Source organism: Neopelma chrysocephalum, unplaced genomic scaffold (assembly GCF_003984885.1).
Source record: "Neopelma chrysocephalum unplaced genomic scaffold, ASM398488v2 Primary Assembly neopelma1_96606, whole genome shotgun sequence".
Lineage (NCBI taxonomy): Eukaryota > Metazoa > Chordata > Aves > Passeriformes > Pipridae > Neopelma > Neopelma chrysocephalum.
Window position 1 is genome coordinate 543,710 of NW_020925251.1, and position 24,660 is coordinate 568,369.

General features: G+C 45.0%; 1 protein-coding gene across 1 annotated transcript in view; it reads right to left on the minus strand.

The window, feature by feature from the left end:
* The window catches only part of LOC113981515 (microtubule-associated protein 1B-like), a 41,090-nt gene extending 17,918 nt beyond the window's left edge, over positions 1-23,172 (minus strand). Inside the window, exons 1-2 of the mRNA XM_027708915.1 lie at positions 23,104-23,172; positions 14,585-14,725 (exon numbers count right to left, since the gene is read on the minus strand). Of these exons, the coding sequence (XP_027564716.1) occupies positions 14,585-14,716 (132 nt within the window). The 5' untranslated portion in view covers positions 14,717-14,725; positions 23,104-23,172. The remainder of the gene's footprint in view (positions 1-14,584; positions 14,726-23,103) is intronic.
* Between the last annotated feature and the right edge of the window lie 1,488 nt (positions 23,173-24,660).

A 24,660-nucleotide genomic window follows, 5' to 3' on the forward strand; every position in this document is an offset into this window, starting at 1 on the left:
GGTAGAAGTTTGTACAGAGCGTGCCATTGTCATACGCCAACTCATTGGCAATGATGTCAATGAAAGAAGAACAAACAGTGCTTCAGGTGACTACCCAACTCTAGCAATATGAAGATCATCCTTTTGCTCCCTATCAACCTGCGTCTTGGCTGTGGAAAGACTGACCAAGACTGTGGACATATTCGAAAGACTCGAGCAAACTAGAGAGGAAGTATCTCATGCCTCACCAGTATGGACCAGAGTCTCTGCTGTTGGAAGCAAGCACCCCCCTGCTCAAGAGAGAGGGTACACACCACGATGTAACCTGTGGTTTTACCTGCATGACCACAGAGAGGACATGAGGAAGTGGGAGGGAAAACCCACATCTGCCCTAGCAGCACGGGTACGTCAGCTGAGAGGAAGAACAACCACAGGAAATTCTTCAAGGATAAATGCTGCTCCAATTTCCAGTGGGCAAGTCCTGAGACAGAACAGGAGGGCTGATGTTACTTCCGATCTGCTTGAAGGGACCTCCAGTTCCTATTTACAAGAAATGAGCAACGAGTACTATGACCAGAACCAGAGGGGCCCTGCCTCCAGCCACCTGGGGGAAAGGGACAATTAGATCTATTGGACTGTGTGGATCTGATGACCTGGCTCATCAAACCCACAGGAGTATAAGGCCTTAGTTGACACCAGCACACAATGTACCCTGATGCCATCAAGATATGTAGGGGCAGAATCCATCTCTATTTCTGGGATGACAGGGGGATCCCAACAGCTGACTGTACTGGAAGCTGAAGTGAACCTGACTGGGAATGAATGGCAATAATACCCCATTGTGACTGGTTCGGAGGTCCTGTGTATCCTTGGCATAGATTACCTCAGGAGAAGGTATTTCAAGGACCCAAAAGGGCATCGTTGGGCTTTTGGGGTAGCTGCTGTGGAGACAGAGGAAATTATACCACTGAATACATTGCCTGGTCTCTCAGAGGACCCTTCTGCTGTGGGAGTGCTGAGGGTCGGAGAACAATGGGTACCAATTGCTATCAAAATAGTGCAGTCAAAAATACCGCACCAACCAGGACTCTGTGACCTCCCCACCCATGAGATGATTTGTGAACTGGAGAACCAGGAAGTGGTCAGCAAGACTCACTCATCCTTTAATAGTCCTATGTGGCCAGTGCCTAAGTCCAACGGAGGGTGGAGACTGACAGTAGACTATCGTGGCCTGAACGAAGTCACACCACCACTGAGTGCTGCTGTGCCTTACATGCTGGAAATTCAGTACGAACTGGAGTCCAAGGCAGCAAAGTGGTGCCACCATCGACATTTCTAATGCATTTTTCTCCATTCCACTCCAGCAGAGCGCAGGGCACAGTTTGCTTTCACCTGGATGGGTGGCCAGTACACCTGGAACTGACTGCCCCAGGGATGGAAACACAGCCTCACTATTTGCCATGGACTGATCCAGACTGCACTGGAAAAGGGTGAGGCTCCAGAACACTTGCCATACATTGATGACATCATTGTGTGGGGCAACACAGCAGAAGAAGTTTTTGAGAAAGGGGAGAAGATAATCCAGGTCCTCCCGAAGAACTGGTTTTGCCATAAAACAAAGTAAGGTCAAGGGACCTGCCCAGGAAATTCAGTTCTTAGGAGTAAAATGACAAGATGGATGTAGTTAGATTACAATGGATGTGGTTAACAAAATAGCAGCTATGTCCCCACCAACCATCAAAAAGGAAACACAAACTTTTCTATGCACTGTGGATTTTTGGAGGATGCATATCCCAGAGTACAATCAGATTGTAAGCCCTCTCTATGTGACCTGGAAGAAGAATGATTTCAAGTGGTGTCTGGAACAAGAAGCTTTAGAACATATTAAACAGGAGATTGTTCATGCAATCGCCCTTGGGGCAGTCAGGACAGGACAGGATTTAAAAAATGTGCTCTACACTGCATCCAGGGAGAATGGTCCTTCTTGGAGCCTCTGGCAAAAAGTACCCAGAGAGACTCGAGGGCAATCCCTGGGGTTCTGCAGTCAGGAATACAAAGGATCCGAGGCCTGTTACACCCCGACTGAAAAAGAGATCCTGGCACCTTATCAAGGGGTTTGTGCTGCTTCAGAAGTGATTGGCACTGAAGCACAGCTCCTCCTGGCACCCCGACTGCCAGTGCTGGGGTAGATGTTCAAAGGGAAAGTCCCTTCCACACATCATGCCACTGATGCTACATGGAGTAAGTAGATCATGATGAGCACACAGCAAGCTTGAATAGGAAATCCCAATTGCCCAGGGACCTTAGAAGTCACCATGAACTGGAGGAGGAAACGGTGATGTGCTGAGGAGGCCCCACTATACAGTCAACAACCAGAAAATGACAAGTGATATGCTCTCTTCACTGACATTTCGTTCCTTATTGTAGGGATACATAAAAAATGGAAAACTGCCTTATGGAGTCCTATGCGGCGAGTTGCAGAAGCTTTTGAAGGACAAGGTGGATCAAGTCAGGTTACAGAGTTGAAAGCCGTCCAGCTGGCTTTAGATATCCCTGAACAAGAGAAATGACCAGTGCTCTCCCTCTACACTGACTCCTGGATGGTAGCAAATGCTCTGTGGGGGTGGATTGACCAATGGAAAAAGACCAATTGGCAGCACAGAGGTAAACCCATCTGGGCTGCTGAATTGTGGCAAGACATTGCTGCCCAGGTAGAGAGGTTGGCTATATAAGTCCGTCATGTAGATGCACCCATACCCAAGAGTCGGGCTACTGAAGAACATTGCAACAACAGACCAGTGGATCGGGCTGCCAAGATTAGTGTCTCAGGTGGATCAGGACTGGCAACATAAGGGTGAATTATTTCTGGCTTGGATGGGCCCATGATGCAACATACAGATGGGCTTGTTATCAAGAGGTGGACTTAACCATGGACACTATCTCCCAGGTTATCCATAACTGTGAAACATGCGCTGCAATCAAGCAGGCCAAGTGGGTAAAGCCCCTGTGGTATGGTGGATGATGGTCGAAATTTAAATGTGGGGAGGCCTGTCAGATTGATTACATCACACTTCCACAGATCCGCCAAGGCAAGTGCTGCGTGCTTACAATGGTGGAAACAACCACTGGATGGCTGGAGATGTACCCTGTGCCTCACACCACTGCCTGGAACACCCTCTTGGGCCTTGAAAAGCAAGTCCTGTGGCGACATGGCACCCCAGAAAGAGCTGAGTCAGAGAACAGGACACATTTCAAAAATAACCTCATAGACAGTTGGGCCAGAGAGCACGGTATTGAGTGGGTATATCATATTCCCTAGCATGCAACAGTACAATGGACTGTTAAAAACCACATTGAAAGCAATGGGTGGTGGGACCTTCAAACATTGGGATACATATTTAGCGAAGGCCACCTGGTTAGTTAACACTACATACTCTACCAGTTGAGCTGACCCTGCCCAATCAAACCTCCACGTACTGTAGAAGGGGATAAAGTCCCCATGGTGCATATGAGGAATGTGTTAGGGAAGACACTTTGGAGTAGTCCTGCCTCAAGCAAAGGCAAACCCATCTGTGGGATTGTTTTTGCTCAAGGACCTGGGTGTACTTGATGGGAAATGCAGAGGGATGGGGAAACACAATGTGTACCTCAAGGGGATTTGATTTTTGGGTGAGAACAGTCCGTAATGTTGAATTGTATAATATTGGTTGCTGAATGACACTGCTGCAACTACCATGGACAATGAGGATGAACTGCTCTAGATACACCAGTCGTGAAGTCCTGATGCAGCTTGCAACCAGCCAACAGCACACCAGCTCTGCTGCCCTGGAAGACAACTAGGACATATAGAACCCACAGTCATGGACTAAATGAACTCAACAGACATCTTGGTGGGACAGCCATTGACTATGGAAATGATACCTGTGCTTGTGTATATATATATATTTATATATATAAAAGTATATGTATATAGTTGGAAGGATCTGGGCATGCCGTAGATGGTAAAGAATAAGGGATGGATAATGTCCTGGTTCTAACCAGGACAGGGTAATTTTTTACAGTAGATGGGAGGGGGGTGTGGCCAGACCCTAATGTTATTTAATACCACCTCATATCATTGCCAGAGGTGAGGGAAAATGACTCTCTGGTTTTGGAAGAGAAGGGCATCCCTTTTCCGGTCAGGATACAAACATGGTCAGAAAGAGCCAGTCTGTATTTGTCATGGTTTCCTGTGCAAGTCATTTCTTTGTCTTATACCTTTTGTTATCAATTTTGTTACTGTTACTGTTCGTTTTCTTATCTCATTGCTGTTTCCAGTAAATTGTTTTTAACCCATGATCTTTGCCTTTTGTGCTTTCACTGGGGGGGGGTGAGCGAGCAGTGTCTGGTTTGGGAGAGTCTTGGTGGGGGCACCTAAACTGGGTAGTACCATTCCTAAATCACAACAACATGCTAGTACCAAAATGATCTACTGAAATAAAGGCGCAGAAAACAATAAGTTCTATGCCATAGTATGAAGAGCTATTGCTCTATTCTAATCTGAACTAAAAAGCAATATTTGGTGGTTCCACATAAGTATGCAAGCAAACATGAAAGGGTATGATATACTTTATATCTTCTCCCAATTCCACAGACACATTTGACTTTTTTTTACAGGAAATTAGATCAAATGTAGCCCATTTCTGTTGTATTTGCTCTTAACAAAGAGACCATCAAATTATGTAAACATTATAGAATTAATTCAGACATAAAATTCAATGCAAAACATACCCACATGGTAATAATAATAATGGCCCATCTTCGCGAACGAAGATTTGGGGAAAGGTCTTTTACCTTTCCAGCCTGCGCAATGGATTTTTTAGGTGAGACACAGCCTGCGCTGAACTGAGCCCACCCTTTAATCCTAAGGTTCATCTGCCGGGGCCAAGCAAGCTTGGACAATGGCAGTGAGGTCCTCAGGACGTAGGTTTGTTTAGAGTGTCCTTCTCATAGATGGATGGCCACACAGGGCTAACGACCTCCATCAGGCCAGGAGACCGGGATTTGAACCCATGGTCGCAGCAGTGAAAGTCCTGCACGCTAACCACTAGGCCACCAGGGGTCTCACCCACATGGTAGTATCATGCAAAATACCACAACCTTCTTTGCAGACACTCAATTGTGAGTTCAAGCTATAGGAACATTTTTTCATAAAGATGATATAGATTAGGCTACAGCTGAATAATTTGAAAGTCGTGGACTACAAACCCAATCAGCAGAAGAAATGAATATATAAAAAAAAGATGCTTGATTGCAGCATATCTCTGTGGGCCTCTGTGTGTCTATATCTTGTTTCCTTTCTTTGTGTTAGATAATTTATTTTCAGCACTTACCAGTAATAAAATGCACCAAAGAAAGTGGTTGTTATCTACAGAAAAATTATCAAACCAATAACTAAATAAAGCAGAAAGTACGTATTTTCTATCTTTCTTTGTTGTATTGAAACCATTTTATATGAATATAAATAAATCTCTCCACTAGGTCAGACATGGCTTTGTCTGTAAAAAGCAAAGAAAAAAACACAGCAAAACTTCTCTCAACCAGTTCCTCCAGATCCCTTTCTGCAGAGCTGCTGTCCAGCCGCTCCTCTCACAATCTATACTCATATCTGGTTTTACTCTGTCCCAGGTGCAGAATCCAGCATTTGGACTTGTTAAATTTCATTGTCCAATGCTCTGATCTATCTAGATCCCTCTGCAAGGTCTCTCGTCCATCAAGACAGTCAACAGCACCTCCTACTTTATTATCATCAACAAATTTGCTAATGGTCCATGCAACTCCTGCATCCAGATTGTTGATAAATATATTGAACAGAACTGGCCCTAGAAGTGAGCCCTGAGGAACACCACTAGTGACTGGGCACCAGCCAGATATAGTCCCATTCACTACAACCCTTTGAACCCTGCTCTTTAGCCAGTTCTTCACCTGGCACACCATATACCTGCTCATCTCATAGTTGGACAACTTGTCCATAAGGATGCTGTGAGGGACAGTATCAAAGGCCTTACTAAAATTCAGAAAACCTACATCCACCTCTTTCCCTTCATCCACTAGGTGGGTGACCTTATTGCAGGTGTACATCATCTCTGGGCAACCTGTTCCAGTGTTTCACCACTGTAATTGCAAAAAAAATTATTTCTTATATCTAGTCTAAATCAACCCTCTTTTAGTTTAAAACCATTATGCCTTGTCCTATTGCAACAGACTCTGCTAAATGTCTGTCCCCAAATGGATATAACAAGATCACACTGGAGCTCACGCAAACTTTGCTTTTTCAGTGCTCAACTTTAAAACTCACTCTGCTGAAATGCTCCTATTTAATATTGGGAACTGTCAGGGTTGACAGCGGTTCTGCTAGCTCTTTGGAAGAAGATTTTGACCTGGGAAAGTTACAGGTGTATCCTTGAGATAGGAGAGGTATGTACGCAGCCCTTGCTGAAAGAAGACAGCTGTGGAGTGCTTAGGTTTGGTCTTCTGAGAACTCCAGCTTTGGCCTTGAGCTTTACCAACAGTATTACTAACAAATAATAGCTAATTAAAAAATACAATCACCTGCCTGCCTTCTGATGCTTGCTAACATGGTGTGGGAAATAATAAAGAGACTGGTACTTTACTCGGTACTAGACTGTTCGTGTTTTTCTTTACTTTTTACTGCCGCAACAATAACAATTGGTGAACTCCTGGACGTGATTTGTGATTAACGTGATCTCCAGAAGTTTCATTAACGACCTTGGCAGGTGATCTCCTAGAGAGTTCGTCGGGGACCTCCGAGGTACTGTTAGAGAGAGAGGTGACCCGTGGGGCGAAGCACAGGTGGTAGCGGAGCTTGGCATAGCTAAAGAGCAGCGGGAACTGCTGTCATGTCTGGATGCAGAAAAATAGACACCTGGTATAAGGCGAGCCGCCAAGATCAGGGATTTTGATAATGAGAAATCAAATCTCTAAAGAGGAAAGCATAGTGCTATCCTCCTGGAAACATCTCCTAAAGCGTAAGGGTGTAGATATTGATGACTACGCTTTGCGGCACTTGCTATTATGGTGCCAAAAGCAAGGATTTGAAGCTAACTCCATAGTCGCATTCAGTGTATCCACCTGGCAAAAGGTGGGGGACAAGTTGTGGGATGAAATTCAGAAAGGTGCTAAAGGGACGGAAGGTTTGCCTGTCACTTGGCGTCTGGTAATTAACAGTTTAAAAGACTGGCTTAATGAGCAAGTTTCAAAAGACGTGCAGTCATCTGAAACAGCGCCCAAAACAGCGCCCGTGGTAAACACAGAGGAACATGCAGGAGAAGAGGGAACTTCAGCCGCTGTGGCACCGCTGCCGCCACTGACACTGGCGCTGGTGTTTGCTTCCTCTGACTCTGATGACGAATTAGGCACTTTAACGGGCAAATTAAAAATGGTGTGGAGCCCAAATTCACCTACTAAAACCACTAGCCTGGCTCTGAAAGCTCAAAAAGCTCTGAAAGTTCGCTATCCCTCACGCCAAGAGCTATCGCCTACCGAGATAGTTCTGCACCGCTATGAGACCCCTGTGGAGCTGGTAGAGGAATACCAAGGCAAACAAAGGCTTGCTTCCTCTGCTCCCGTGCCGGAGGAGGACGATGGTGAAGATGTGCCTGGCGAGGGGTCATGTCAATCAACATCAGCCCTTGTAGCAGAGGATGCAAACATGCAGGAAGTCGAAAGTGTTTCTGTCTGTACTGGAGTCTCTCAACCCATTTGTGGGGAGTCTTCTTGCCGTAAGACACGGTCATTAGCTGACCCGTGGACTTTGCCGCCAGCAACGGTTACAGTGCTACCACGTAACACTAGGAGGTTTTGGGAGGGTGTACGCATGCAGGCTGCAGAATGGGGGAATTGGGATTTGTTGGAAAAGGTCAGGCACCCCTCAAAAGCTGTAGAAAACATTGCACTTGCACCAGGGATGGATTTGGGAGTAGAAGCTTACCCGGTGCTAAAAACTGTCTCTAATACTGGCAAGCCAGATGAGCATTGTATATTCTCTTGGAAGGCTATTCAAGATTTGCAAATGTATGTAACCATATATAGAGTAAATTCTCCCGAAGTTATGCATGTGCTTCGCATACTTAATGCTGATTTATTAGCCCCTTATGACATGGAGTACCTCACTCAAGTGTTATTTGAACCTGCGCAATACTAAGTGTTTAGTGCTAATTGGCAAAAACAGGCAGAGCGCACAGCAATGGAGAATATGAGGCTTCTTATAGGAGATCCGAGGTTGAGAGTAGGAGTAGAAGCACTGATGGGAAAAAACTTTTTCAGCAACCCTGATGTGCAGGCTCACTGGGGCCCTGCTGTGCTGCAACAGTGTCAGCAAGTGGGAATGCTAACTTTGATAAAAACCATGGAGCTTACTTCCCCTCGTCCTCAGTACACCACAGTGAAACGGGGTGAAAGAGCCGTTTTTGCAGTTTGTCGAGCGTATCGCAGTCTCCTTAGAAAAACAGGTAGAGGACGAGACTCTGTGTCAAACGCTCCTAAAGCAGTTAGCAAGAGATAATGCAAACAAGGACTTCCAGAGAATCATAAAAACACTGCCAGTCTCTGCGTGTTCAAAGGTAGGTAGCGTAGCACATAAAATTTCTGCTCTTGCAGCAGTGCTGCGCCCTATCCCTCTACCACTCGCTGTTTCACTTGCAAACAAGAAGGACATATTAAAGTTAATTGCCCTCTTAGAGGTAATGAGGGAAAGCAAAAGGTTTCACCTAATCCCCCGGGCATTCATTGTAACCGCTGTGGGCATTCATTGTAATCCCTGCGCGAAGCCCGCCCACTTTGCAAAACACTGCTGCTGCAAACTTAATGCTAATGGCCAGCCCCTGCAGGGAAACGGGAAGGCGAGCACAGCAAGGAAGGCGAGCACGGCAAGGAGCGCTCGGACACAAATACCTTCCCTAGCTCAGCACAATCCGTATGCAGCTCCTCTGGCATTCCCCTCTGCGACCAACTCACCGGGAGGACCAGCGGAGCAGCCAGTATGGATGTACCCACCACCAGCACAATAATAATTTCTACCACAGATGTTGTCAAAGTTCCCCTAGATGCCAAAGGACCTATTGGTCAGGGACTCAGTGCCTTATTAATCGGGCGTTCAAGCAGCACTATTGCTGGGATAATGGTTCATGTCGGGGTTATTGATGCAAACTACACGGGACAAATTTGTGTGATGGTTTCTACCCCCTACCCTCCTGTGACCATTCCAAAAGAAACATGTATCGCTCAACTTGTGCCTTTTATGAACTGTGTTCCCAGGACAGAAAACCGAGAGAGACACGCTGGAGAATTTGGATCAACAGGACCTCCACAAGTCTTTTGGTCACAGACTGTGTCCAACAAACGCCCACAGATGATCTGTGAACTGCGCAATGAAAAAGTTTTACCTTCTACTATTAAGGTGACAGGCTTACTTTATACTGGGGCTGATATTACTATCATTTCCCTGTATCACTGACCGAATTCCTGGCCCTTGGTATCTTCTAACCTGGGTGTTGTGAGACCGGGGGGAGCTGCCCAAAGTTGCATTGCAGCCCATTTTATCCTAATCTACAATCCTGAAGGGCAAGTTGCAACCGTGAGACCATATGTCACCCCTGCTCCCCTAACTCTATGGGGAAGAGACTGCCTGGCTCAGTGGGAAGTTAAAATCACGATGGATCTTTGACGGGGGCTGCTGCGATGCAGGGCATCAAACAGCCCACACTGGCATTAACATGGTTAACAGATATCCCAGTGTGGATTGGACAGTGGCCCCTACCCTCCGAGAAGTTACAAGCCCTGCAAGAACTTGTGCAAGAACAGCTGACTACTGGTCATATAGAACAATCACATAGCCCCTGGAACACTCCTGCGTTTGTAATCAAAAAGAAATCTGAGAAGTGAAGACTTTTGCATGATTTGCGACAGGTTAATGCTGTCATAGCAACGATGGGAGCTCTGCAACCTGGACTTCCATTGCCTACAATGATACCTTTCGATTGACCTATCATAATAATTGATCTAAAGGATTGCTTTTTCACCATTCCTTTAGCTGACAAAGACAAAAAAAATTTGCCTTTACAGTACCTTCTGTAAATCATGCAGAGCCCTCCAAATGATACCAATGGAAGGTTTTACCTCAGAGGATGAAAAATTCTCCCACCATTTATGAGTAGTTTGTAACGCAGACTTTATCTCCTGTTAGAAGCCAGTTCCCTAGTTGCTTCTGCTATCATTTTATGGATGATATTCTCTTTTCAGCAGTGCACAAAGATGAATTGACAGCAGTGGCTGATGCAGCAAAACAGTCCTTAGAGTCATTCAACCTTATCATTGCTCCGGAAAAGGTACAGCACGCAGAACCCTGGAAATATCTGGGTTTCCTAGTTACTGCTCACACAGTGACACCTCAGCCTATTCAATTAGACATATCTATTCGTACCCTAACTAATGTCCAAAAATTAGTTGGTTCATTGAATTGGGTACGCCCTTATTTGGGGTTAACTAACTCACAACTGCAACCTCTTTTTGCACTGCTCAAAAATTCTACTGATCCACTGGAGCAATGATCTTTCACTCGAGAAGCAATTCAAACCATCCATCAAGTAGAAGCATTGTTAACAGAACGCTTCGCTTATCGTATTGATCTGTCACAAATCATTCAGCTTTTTGCCCTCATAGATCAAGTTTCCCCCTGTGGGATCCTTGTTCAATGGAATGAGACTTGGGAAGATCCTCTACACATCCTTGAATGGTTGTTTTTACCTTCCAGATCTCATAAAACAGCTCCTGGATTGTTTGAATTGCTCTCCGAAATCATCATGAAAGCACGGAAACGGTGCATTGAACTAACTGATAGGGATCCTGGTAGAATTGTTTTACCTGTACAATCCTGCTATTTTGAGTGGTGTTTAGCTCATAAATATGAGCTACAGGCTGCTATGGCAGATTTTCAGGGGCAAATTGCTTATCATTTGCCTTCACACCCTTTGCTGAAATTTTTTAATGAAATACCTGTTGAGCAGAAATTGTTATCATCCACAGAACCTGTGGAGGGGCTTACAGTGTTTAGTGATAGCTCGGGTAAGACAGGGAAGGCTGCTGTGATTTGGTATACACCTACAGGATGGCAACATGAGCTGGTTAAACAGTCTGGGTCTCCACAGGTCGTAGAGCTATGTGCTGCAACTTTAGCATTTCAACTTTTCCCTCAGCCTTTTAATCTTGTTACAGATTCTGCTTATGGAGCAAGACTGGTTCAGCGATTAGATCAAGTAGTTCTTTCTGCTTGTGATGATCGACTTCTTTTTCAGGTTTTGCTCACCCTGTGGCGTACTATTCAGTCTCGAACAAACCCTTATTTTGTTTTTCATATTCGTAGTCACACCTCATTGCCTGGCTTTTTTACTGAGGGTAATACTCGGGCAGACAATCTTGTAGCCCCTGCACAGATTGGTCCTGTCCCAGATAAACGACAACAAGCTCTCCTTTCACATTGCTTTTTTCATCAAGGCAGCACTGCCCTCAAACACCAGTTTGGGATTCCACAATCCCTCGCTCGATCTATTGTGGCTGCCTGCCCAGATTGTCAGGGTCAGAATGTCCCTGTGTTTTATGAAATCAATCCTAGGGGATTACAGGCTTTGCAAATGTGACAAACGGATGTTACCCATGTTCCAGAATTTAGCAGACTTAAATATGTACATGTTTCTATTGACACCTTTTCCTATGCTGCCTATGCTACTACTCATGCAAGTGAACGTGCCTTAGATGTGATCCATCACTTCCAACGAGCCTTTGCTACCCTCGGCGTTTCATCACAAGTGAAAACCGATAATGCCCCAGCTTATAGCTCTCAGAGATTTCAAACCTTTCTGAATGATTGGGGGGTGTCCCATGTCACTGGCATCCCTCACTCTGCTACCGGACAAGCTATCGTGGAACGCATGCATAGCTCTCTGAAGCGCCTGCTTCAAAAACAGAAAGGAGGAATGCAGGGTGCTTCTGCCCAGGCCCGTCTAGACAAGGCTATCTATGTTTTGAATTTCTTGACTTTTCCTCAGGATTCCCACTTTCCTGCTTTGTTTTTACACTTTTCCTCTCTGATATCATCTCAACCTGTAACCACTCCTGCTCCTGTCCAAGTGCGAGACTTGGTGTCTGAACAATGGTCAGGCCCACATCAACTAATAACCTGGGGAAAGGGGTACGCTTGTGTTTCTACAGATGCTGGACCGCAGTGGGTTCCTGCTCGGTGTGTGCATCCTATTCTGTCTCAAAGGAACCAGCAGTGATGACTCCTATAGAAAACAGCTTGAACGACTCAACCCATGGAACAACCACAACGTCTGGGTGACCCTGATGAATGCTCTAAACCAAACCACCTTCTGTGCCTCCTTCAAACAACCTGAACTGCCTTTCCACACATGCCTTGTTGGGGCACCTGTAAATAACTCTGATTCTGTGAAACTTGTTTTCAATGTTACGTGACCACAATATTGGGCTAGAAAGGCTTGCAATGCTTCAGCACTGAACTGCATTACAGATCTATCCGCTTGGCTAACGAAACTACCAGTAGGCATCGCACCACAAGAACTAGATATTATGGGTACTCTAACTGCTACTGCTTGCTTTTACTTTAATTACACTAAGGGATATGATTTCTTTCATGGTGCAGGGACTGCTTTACAAGATGTATCTCCAGATATGCCCATTTATCAAAATGCATCTGCCTGGTGTTTGTATAGACGTGCTCAGCCCTCATATAGTGTGGCAGTTGCTCGCCGGCTGCCAAAGGGATACTTTTTGATCTGTGGCAATCGGGCATGGCCAGTTATTCCAGCAATGCCCATAGGGGGACCCCGCACCTTTGGTAGATTAGGTTTGCTTACATCCACGGAGAAGCTTTTATTAAATCACTCACATATTTACAGTCATGTCCTAATTAAACTATCACTGACACTTAGTTCCAAATGTAGTGATACACTAACTTTGTGGAGTCAAGCAGCTATTATATCTGCCTCCTTGTTTTTGCCACAAGTCACCTCAGTAAAGGCATTAAAACAAATTAATAGTTTGGCATACTAGATTACTAAGCAGGCAAATTTGACCTCAGACACACTTTACAAACTCGCCACTGATGTAGATAGCGTACGACACGCTACACTACAGAACCGTGCTGCAATTGACTTTTTACTGCTAGCACATGGACATGGATGTCAAGAATTTGAAGGCATGTGTTGCTTAAATATCTCAAATCATTCTGCATCCATTTACAAAGAAATTGCTGCTCTACAAGAACAAACAGAAAAGATCAAGCAAGAAACTGGATTCTCTGGCTTAGAAAGATAGTTGTCTGGTTGGGGTCTTTAGGGTTGCTTAATGTCCCTACTCAAGACGGGGGTCTTAGTTTTGGTAATAGTTGTAGTTGTGCTTGCAATATTGCCATGTTTTGTGTCGTGTCTAGAAAGGGCCCTCCAGAACATGGCAAAGGCAGTCTTTCTCACGCAACTACAAAGAGAGGGAATTGTCAGGGCTGACAGCGGGTCTGTTAGCTCTTTGGAAGAAGATTTTGACCTGGGAAAGTTACGGGTGTATCCTTGAGATAGGAGAGGTATGTACGCAGCCCTTGCTGAAAGAAGACAGCTGTGGAGTGCTTAGGTTTGGTCTTCTGAGAACTCCAGCTTTGGCCTTGAGCTTTGCCAACAGTATTACTAACAAATAATAGCTAATTAAAAAATACAATCACCTGCCTGCCTTCTCATGCTTGCTAACATGGGATATAAAAAGACTTGTGGGAAATAATAAAGAGACTGGTACTTTACTCGGTACTAGACTGTTCGTGTTCTTCTTTACTTTTGACCGCCACAACAATAACAGGGAACTAAATACCTAGAAATGCAGCCATATAGTTTATTTAAATATATACTTTACATAGCAGCCAAATTAAGTGTGACAGCTTGTTTACTATGGGTTCTTGCCCTATGAGAACTTTCAGACACAGTACATTAAGCAAGACAGCAAAATAACAAGTCATGAAAGAAACAGCATTGATATGCTTCATTCTTATATTTTTGGTCCCTAAATCCCACAAAATTTGCAGATTTCACTATAAAAATTTTAAACACTACAGTAAAGAAACCAAACAGGCAGGTGGTGAAAAAAACTACAGCCATTCCAACAGATAGCCTCTGTTTTATTTAATGTCACTTATTACTTAGCTGCCAGCAGCTGTCAAATTTGACTGCTTTGTATGTACACCTTAGATAAACCAGCTGTGTATTTTAAATACAACACTATCTCCTTCCATTGTCGAAATGGTCCTTGGTTTTCTGTTTCTTGAAGCTACAATTTAATTCCTCAAATGAAAATGTAATTCCTTTGTGAAGAAATGTACATCAAAACTAAAGTAAATTAAATTTCTTGAAAGAAAGCCTATAATGAAGAGTAAAAAGCATCAGTATTAGTTAGCCAATGCCAATTCTAACAACACAGAGGGCCATTTTTAATCTTTTAAAAACTTGTGCCATCACATGACAATATATGGAAAACACTTTTCTGAACACACCTCTTGATCCGTGAAGATCTCAATGAAACTATGGAAGGAGAAAGTCCCTGACTGGAGAATGAGTTCTCCTGTGTTTTCAAAGCACTGTCCAGTGAGTACAAGGAGCTTGTGTCTTGCAGCATCTGTGATCATTAAGCGCACCTAAAGTGAAGGAGAAAAACACATCAGTAATGGGAGTTACAACGTTTGTACATTCCTCTGAGAATATAAGGTTTACCTCATCTAAATTAAAACATATTTTGCACCAGTCTCCATAGGGCTGTCAAAACATTTCAAGTTATGGAGTGTTTTTATTGTCTGGAGGTTGATGATGGCGACGACTGAGTTGAGTGTTTATGGTTAAGAATCAGGGGGAAGGCCAACAAGGCAGATATCCTGATGGGACTTTGTTATAGACCACCCAATCAGGATGAAAAGGCAGATGAAATGCAGTTGGGACAAGTCTCGTGATTGCTAGCTCTTGTTCTCCTGGGGGTCTTCAACTTACCAGATGTCTGCTGGAAATACAGCAGAGAGAAAACAGCCTAGGAGATTCCTGGAGTGTGTGTAAGAAAACTTCCGGACACAGCTGGTGAGGGAACCAGCTAGGGAAGGTGCCTCCCTGCATGTGCTGTTTGTGAACACAGGACTGGTGGGTGATGTGATGGTTGGAGGTTGTCTTGGGCATAGCAATGATGAAATGATAGAATCATAGAATCATAGAATCAGCTGGGTTGGAAAGGACCTCTGAGATGATCAAGTCCAAACCTTGATCCACTACCGCTGCGGTTGCTAGACAATGGCACTAAGTGTCACATCCAGTCTTATCTTAAAAACCTCCAGGGACAGTGAATCCACCACCTCCCTGGGCAACCCATTCCAGTGTCTGATTACCCTCTCTGTAAAGAAATTCTTTCTAATATCTAACCTAAACCTCCCCTGGCACAGCTTAAGACCATTCCCTCTTGTCTTGCTGATAGTTGCCTGGGAGAAGAGACCAACCCCCACCTGGCTACAACCTCCTTTCAGGGAGTTGTAGAGAGTGATGAGGTCTCTCCTGAGCCTCCTCTTCTCCAGGCTGAACAGCCCCAGCTCCCTCAGCCTCTCCTCATAGGACTTGTGCTCGAGTCCCTTCACCAGCCTTGTTGCTCTTCTCTGGACCTGCTCCAGCAGCTCAATATCCTTCCTGAACTGAGGGGCCCAGAACTGGACACAGTACTCCAGGTGTGGCCTCACCAGCACTAAGTACAGCAGAAGAATCACTTCCCTGGACCTGCTGGCCACGCTGTTCGTGATACAGGCCAGGATGCCATTGGCCTTCTTGGCCACCTGGGCACACTGTTGGCTCATGTTCAGCTTCCTGTCAATCCAAACTCCCAGGTCCCTCTCTGCCTGGCTGCTCTCCAGTCACTATGTCCCCAGCCTTGGCCTTGTTGGACCTCATCCCGTTGGAATCAGCACAACTCTCCAGTCTGTCCAGGTCCCTCTGCAGAGCCCTCCTGCCTTCCAGCTGATTGACACTCCCCCCCAAGCTTAGTGTCATCTGCAAATTTGTTGATGGTGGACTCAATCCCCTCATCTAAATCATCAATAAAGATATTAAATAGAACTGGGCCCAACACTGATCCCTGGGGGACACCACTAGTGACCGACTGCCAACTGGATGCAGCACTGTTGACCACCACTCTCTGGGCCCGACCCTCCAGCCAGTTCCTAACCCAGCAGAGAGTGCCCCTGTCCAAGCCGTGGGCTGCCAGCTTTTTCAGGAGAATGCTGTGGGAGATGGTGTCAAAGGCTTTGCTGAAGTCCAGGTAGACCACAACCACAGCCTTCCCCTCATCCACCAGGTGGGTCACCTGATCATAAAAGGAGATCAGGTTGGTCAGACAGGACCTGCCCTTCCTAAACCCGTGCTGACTGGGTCTGATCCCTTGTCCATCCTGTAGGTGCTGTGTGATTGCACTTAGGATGATCTGCTCCATAACCTTGCCAGGCACTGAGGTCAGACTGACGGGCCTGTAGTTTCCTGGGTCCCCCTTCTGGCCCTTTTTGTGGATTGGCGTGACATTTGCCAACTTCCAATCACCTGGGACCTCCCCAGTGAGCCAGGACTGTTGGTAGATGATGGAGAGAGGCTTGGCGAGCTCTTCCGCCAGCTCCCTCATCGCCCTTGGGTGGATCCCATCTGGTCCCATAGACTTGTGAGGATCCAAGCAGGTCACTAACTGTTTCCTCCTGGATTACAGGGGGGCTGTTCAGATTCTTATCTCTTTCTACAAGCTCCAGAAGCCAGCTGTCCTCAGGACAACCTGTCTTACTGTTGAAAACTGAGGTAAAGAAGGTGTTAAATACCTCAGCCTTTTCCTCATCTTTGGTAACTATATTCCTGCCCATGTCCAGTAAAGAATGGAGGTTTTCCTTGCCCCTCCTTTTGCTATTGATGTATCTGTAGAAGGACTTTTTGTTATCCTTCACAGAAGTGGCAAGATTCAGTTCAAGTTGTGCCTTCGTCTCTCTAATTTTCTTTCTACATGACCTAACTATATTCCTAAACTCTTCCTGAGTAGTCAGGAAGTCGTGGTTTGAACTCCCCAAAATCCAGTTTCCAAACTCCCCACAATTTGCCTCAGTGTGAGAGAGGTTTTCAGACATAACACAACTACTAACATGGGGAAATTATATCAAAGTTTATTACTAATACAATAAATATTATAATACATGTATATACAGCAATCCTAACTATCTCCCTTATAGTAAAGCAATATATTTGCATAGATCAAATCCCTCCTTTCCCTCCAATAAATGTCCAGAAGTAAAGAAGAAAAAGTCTTTTCTACTTTCAGGGCAGCACAGTTTCTCCTTTATCTTCAAGGCAGAAGTTTTGATTTTGTCATAGCTGGAAAATATCTCTCTCTCTCTTCGTTACAACGCAGGGTTTTTTTCTCTCACCCCTCTCCGCCTTTCGGCTCCAACCGAAGGTTTCTCCCATGAGCTGCAAAGCAGGGACAAAACTCGCCTTACCATGGTCATATCACGGGGTGCAAAGCATCCCATGAAAGTCCCTTCCTTGGGGGGTCAAGTTCCCCCAAGTGAGAATGTTTAGGGGCTCTCTGTTCAGTTTTTGCCCGAGGCGTTCTAATAGAGCTCCTTTGCTCCGTCTCTGCTGCACTTTCCCCGCATTCCTTGGTCTGACTGTCCTGATCCAACTCACAGGACATCTCCAAGTTCTCAGCTCCTCTCTCTCTCCCTAGCTGCTGCTGCATTTCGGGACTCCCTAAAAGTTTGGAAGCCCACCCCTCCTCTCCAGGAGGTCTCAGGGTTTTGGGAAAGTAATTCAGTCTTACCCCAAAACAGTCTCTACTGAGTTTTCTCTGCTCTGTTGCCGGCTCTCCCTGTTTGCAGGACATCTCTGTGTCTTTCAGCATGGCTCTATGCCATATTGCTGCTTGCCGGCTATCTTCCTGGCTCTCAGCCACAGCTCTCCACTCAACGCTGCCTCTGCTGCCACTTTTTCTCCCCCCACTGAGTGGGGGGAAAGAAAATGCAATCCAGGGGTCTCCCCTATTCTTTTGGGGTTCCCCTCGATCACCAACTTCGGAGGGGGACCTCCACTCAATTGTTGTGCTGCTCCTGGCCCCCCGGCCAGGACCGGAGGGGGTAAGGCCCCCCCCAGTCCACTCTAACACATGGTGTCTCAAGCCATGGCTGCCTCTCTTTCCAGCTACGTACCAGGTCTTCTCCTCTTCCGGTCTGTTATAATATGTTAATTTCACAGGGGCGAATTGCAGCTTCTGATTGACTCTACACCAAGAACACCACCCCCTGGGGTCAACCACCTTCCAACTCCAGGGGAAAACTTTTTTTCAAACTACCGCAAGTTTTCAATTCTCAGAGAAGTAATGAGGGGCGCCAGCAGAACTGCCACCTGGGACTTCCAGAGGGCAGGCTTTGGCCTGTTAAGAAGACTGGTTGAGACAGTCCCTTAGGAGGCAGTCCTGAAAGGCAAAGGAGTCCAGGAAGGCTGGAAGTCTCTCTCTTATTTTGCTAGTAAAATATTATATTATTATATTTCATTTGTTTCAATTATTAAACTGTTCTTATCTGAACCCTTGAGTGGGGGGAAGTGTGCAAGTGGCTGTGTGGTACTTAGTCGCCAGTTGGGGTTAAACCATGACAAGCAATTAAAGAAAAAGTTTAACAAAGAAATAAAACTAATAACATGGGGGAAAATAAAGTAAGGAGAAGAAGAGAACAAGAATTGAATGCAAAATACATTCCTTCTATAACTCTGGTTGAATTTTAATAGCAGTGTATCAGGACAGCCTTGGTCAGCTGTGTCCCACATGCTAATGTGTCAGACTGCTTTTAGAAGGCAAATTTTCTTTTCCCAGTGTACAGCATTACTTCTCATTCAGTTGCAAAAATGTCACTAAAAAGTAACAACCTGGCTGAGCTGGAGTTCATTTCCCCACAGTAGCCCTCACAGTGCTGTGCTTTGCATTGGCAGCTAGAAGGGTGTTGATAACACACCGGTGTTTTGGCTACTGCTGAGCACAGCACCAACACTGTAGCATTCCTTCCTTAGTTGAGGGCAAGATCCTGGGAGGGGACCCAAGTAGGCCAACTGGCCCAAACTGACCAAAGGGATATTCCATACCATATGATGTCAGCTCAGATATAAAAAGCTGAGGCAAGGAGCAGGAGGTCAGGTATTCATTGTCTCCAATGGCTGCCTGCTGAGAAACCGTCACCTGTACTAAAGCCCTGCTTCTCGGGAGTGGTTGACCATCACTGCTCATGGGAAGTAGAGAATAAACCCCGCTATCTTTCGCTTCTGTGCGCTCAAGCTTCGCTTTACTTTTTGCTTTAAATAAACTGCCTTATCCCAACCCACGAGTTGTTTTTTTTCCACCTTACTCCCTGTCCTGTTACTTACACCTGTCCTGCTGGGAAGGGGAGTGATAGAGTGGCTGGGTGGGCACCTGGTGTCCAGCCAAGGTCAATCCACCACACAGCCACAAATCACACATACAAGTGGTATATTTAGACCATCATTCTGTTCAACTATCTACAAAGTTAAAGGATGTTTCTGTTTCACCATAATCATAATCAAGTACTCATATAGTTACATGTACTATTTACATCTCATGATATCACTAACTATGGACACTAACTGTTTTACATGTGCCAGCCCAAGACCTTTTTCAAAACATAGTAATAAATTATGTTGATCCCTGATGGTTCAAAGGAGCTTGCAACAGAGAAATAAACTGCATTTTGAAATAACTGTTAACTATTTTAAACTAGATCCTTGTTATTTTATTTTATCCTCACTGTAGCTAGTAATAATTACTACTTCCCTCCAGGGAGAGATTTACTTGGATGCTAAGAAAAATCCATATATTCAGTATACTTCTGTTGTCTGAATCCAACTTAAATTGAAGAAAAAAACAAAATAAAGCCTTTGTAAGATTCTGTACTGTTAACTTTTTGCAAATGTGATGGGTCGACCTTAGTTGGCTGCCATGTGCTCACCAAGCCTCTTTATGACATATCATATGTAGTGTCCTATGACTTCATGCTCTTCTAAAAAGTCCCTCTCCAGCTTTCTTGTAGGCCCCCTTATAGACTGCTATAAGGTCTTCCCAGAGCCTTCCCTTGTCCAGGTTGAACAGTCCTAATTCTCTCAGCCTGTCTTCATTGGAGAGGTGCTCTAGTCCTCTGATAATCTTTGTGACCCTCCTCTGGGCTTGCTTCAACAGGTCAATGTCCTTACTGTGCTGAGGACCCCAGAGCTGAATGCAGTACTCTAGGTGGGGTCTCCTGAGAGCAGAGTAGAAGGCACCTCCCTTGACCTGCTGGTTGCTTCTTTTGATGCAGTCCAGGATATGTTTGGTTTTCTTGGCTGCAAGTACACATTTCTGGGTCATGTCAAGCTTCTCATCCACCAACCCCCCCCAAGTCTTTCTCCTCAGGGCTGATCTCAATCCATTCTCCACCCAGCCTGTATTTGTGCTTGGGATTGCCCTCGCCCAGGTGCAAGACCTTTCTCTTGGCCTTGTTGAACTTTGTGAGGTTTGCATGGGCCCACTTCTTGGGTTTGTCTGGGTCCTCCTAGCTGACATCCCATGCTTCAGGTATGTCAACTGCACCACTCAGCTTGGTGTCATATGTAAACTTGCTGAGGGTGCATTCAACCCCACTGCCTATGTCACTGATGAAAATATTAAATAGCACTGGTCCCAATACAGATCCCTGGAGAAAACCACTTGTCACTGATGTCCATCGGGCCATTGAGCCATTGACCACTACCCTCTGGATGTGACCATTCAACCAATTCCTCATCCACTGAACAGTCCACCCATCAAATCCATATCTCCAATTTAGAGAAGGATGTTATGAAGGACTGTGTCAAAAGCCTTACAGAAGTCCAGATAAATGACATCTGTAGAAATTCCCTTGTCCACTGATGTAGTCACTCTATGGAGAGTGGCTTGGCAACTACATCAGCCAATTCCCTCAGGATTCTGGGATGCATATAGTTGGGTCCCATAGACTTATATATGTTCAAGTTCCTCCAGCCGCCACAAACCTAATGTTCTCTTACAGCGGGAGGGACTTTGCTCTTCCAGTCCCCATCTTGTAGTCCATCCACTTGAGAGGTGTAGGAATAAAGATTGCGGTTTAGGGCAGCTGACCTGAACTGGCCAAAGGGATATTCCATATCATAGAATGTCATGCTCAGTATATAAACTAGGGGGAGTTGGATGGGAGGGGACTAACTGGGTATTGGTCAGAAGGTGGTGAGCTATTGTGCATCACTTGTTTCTCTTGGGTTCTATTAATTTCTCTCTCTCCTTTTCATTACTATTATTATTGTTGTTATTATTATTATTATCATTGTTATATTTGATTACATTTTATTTTGTTTCAATTATTAAACTGTTCTTAGTTCTACCCACGAGGTTTACTTTTTTTTTTTAGGATTCTCTTTTTCTCTGGCATGGAGGAAGTGAGTGGCTGCATGGCACTTAGTTGCTGACTGAGGTCAAACCATGAGAGTTTCTTCCTGTTTGTGTTTAATATCACTTAAGGCTGGTAAACAAATAGATTTTTCACAAAGTACCACAAGCAGAGTCACTTCATTTCCCAAAATAAATTGTACCATGCCAGTGCTTCCCAGCACTGGCTAGCAATGTAATTAATTCTTACAACCTTCAGTATCGTTAGCTAAATTTGTCAATTTTTTCTTTGAGCTACATGCTCAGTTCTTTGGCTCTACTCTAGCAAGTTTATGAGGAATTGACAGTCCTCTTCTAGGGTACTCTTCAGAGTCCACTGATCATGTCATGTGGTTTTTGAAGGACAGATCACATAGATCAACCTAGAGTCACCACCACATAGATGATCATTCTTCTGGAGGACCTAAATTTATCTCATGGCATCTGGTTTCTTTTCAGGCATTTTTTCATATGTAAAAAAGGCAACCAGAGCTACCAAACAATGGAGGAACAGAAGAAAACTAGATACAGTTATACCACAGCTGCCTTCACTTCATCAAGAAGGGAACTTGGTGTATTATGAGGAAATGAGTGCTGGCTAAGTGATGTGTTTCTGTCCTGTGTCTTTGAAACTTTATCAGGAGTCTGGGTGTGGCAGGATAGCCCCCACCTGATAAGATCTAAAATCCAATCAGAGAATGCATACAATGCAAGCCATCAGGCAAGCTATCATGCCAGTTCAACTGCTGGTGCCAGGGTGCTGTCTTGGTGTTCATTATGCTAAAACCATCCTGGTTCACCAGACTTCAAATCAGATAAGCTGGTAGCTGGTCTGTAAATGTATGACTAGCAGTCAATCACTTTATACTATAAAAGTCCAGTCCCCTTTCATACAGCCGGGTTCTTCTAACATAACCCTTCTTGGGGTATATGTGTGGAGATTCCTCCCTTGGATGGGGACGCCCTCCAAGGATAATCCTCGAGGTTGAGAGAAAGAGATCTCCCCACGAGCGTTGGTATGGGTGAGTTACATCAAATCTCTACTTAAAAATTATTTCCTTTTTGCTAGCTTTAATATAATTGCTTCAATAATTTCTTCAATATAGTGCACTGTCCTATCTTATACTATACTACTAGTAGTTTTAGCATTTATATTGTGTAGTAAATAATTCTGATTAAGATCTTTTGTCTGATCATTTGTAATAATAATTGACTCATTTTATATAAATATTCTCATTTTACCAATCATTAAAACCTGTGGGACAAAAGTGGTTAAATCACACTTCTGTAATTCCTTAAACTTAAACCGGTGACATAATCCGTGGCTAAGACTGGATTCAGCTTTTTAATACATTTTGTCTAAGCCTTCCACTCCCACCCATGACACCAGGAAACCAGGAAAAAATCAAGGCGTTCTTTGGATGTTTTTGATATTTGTTTCTAGCATGTCCTTTTGTCCACAGTTAGGAGCTTCACTCAACCTGTCCACTTAATGGAGCTTTTATGACACATCTAGTAAAGTATTTCTGACTGACTTACCTCAGTACTAACTGCTTCATCTGAGGGATTGATAAGGACTACAGTTTCTAAGGCATCACTTCTGTGGTGAAGAATCTTCTGACCTGCAAGTGCAGAGAGGAAAAAGAAGACATTAAATTCAACCAGCATGGTTTAAACCAGTGCTTTCCCAGAGCTAGTTATACGTTCCACTGTGTGACAGCCCTCAGGTTACACAGGGCAGCACACACTGGCCACAGCAACTACTATGCTGGCTCATGTTGAAACAAGAAGCCAGACCCAAAAGAGTTAACTGAGAAAATCTGGGCCTGCTAAGAAGCTACCAACATCTAAACGATCTGTGCTCTTCTGTTCTACCTTCTGGACCAAAACTTAAAAGAATGGTAAAAGAAACATACAATAGGCCTAGAAGTAATAAATTAGGATGCAGTAAGATAGACATTTGAATAGGAGAAACAGGCCTGGAGCCAAGGCTTTCTCCAAGCTTCAGCGAGCGGGTCGAGAACAATGGAAAAGAAGGAAGGTCAAGCTGAGGAAGATGAGATTATGACCCCAGACTCACGGGAGGAAGAGCGGATCTCCCACCAAGATTGAGGGCCAAGAGAAGCACCACCCCAAGCCCCGCCTGAGCTCCACCTATACTCCGCCTGTTATTAATATGTATAGATAGATGTTGTAATCACATGAATATGCGTTTAATCATATATGAAAATTGTATAAAAACTACTGATTTTGTGTGAAACCTTTGAGCAAGTTCTTTGTGGTGCGAACCACGCTTGCTCCCGGCGCTGTCAATAAATACCTTTGCTGCTCAAAGATCCAACAGACTCTGAGCAGTTCTTTATACCGGATTTTTCAGAATGAATGTCTTCAGGAATACACATGGCATGTGATCCCATGGGCCAGAAATGCCACTCTAGAAAATTCATAGAATCATAGAATGGTTTGGATTGGAAGGGACCCTGTAGTGGGTTTCTGTGGCTGGGTTTTGGTAGCGGAGGGGCTACAGGGGTGGCTTCTGTTAGAAACTGCTAGAAGCTTCCCCTCTCTCATGGAGCCAATGCCAGCTGGCTCCAGGATGGGCTTCCTGCCGCTAGCCAAGGCCGAACCAATCAAGAGTGATAGTAATGCCTCCGTGATAACATAGTTAAGAACAGAAATCTATTGTGCAGATGAAAAATCCAGCAAGAGAAGAGTGGAGCGAGAACATATGAAAAACAACATAGACAGCAAGGTCGGTGCAGAAGAACAGGGAGGAGGTACTCCTGGCGCCGGAGCTGAGACCCCTGCAGCCCGTGGTGAAGACCGTGGTGAAGCAGGTTGTCTCCCTGCAGCCCATGGATGACCATTGGGGTGCAGAGATCCACCTGTAGCCCATGGTGGAGCCCATGCCAGAGCAGGTGGATATGCGAAGGAGGCTGTGACCCCGTGGGAGGCCCAAGATGGAGCAGGGTCCTGCCCGGGACCTGCAGCACACGGAGACAGGAGACCACGCTGGAGCAGGTTTTCCCTGGTAGGACTTGTGGCCCTGTGTGGGTGAACAGCAGGATTATGAAACCTGGAAGGAACAGCTTTAGA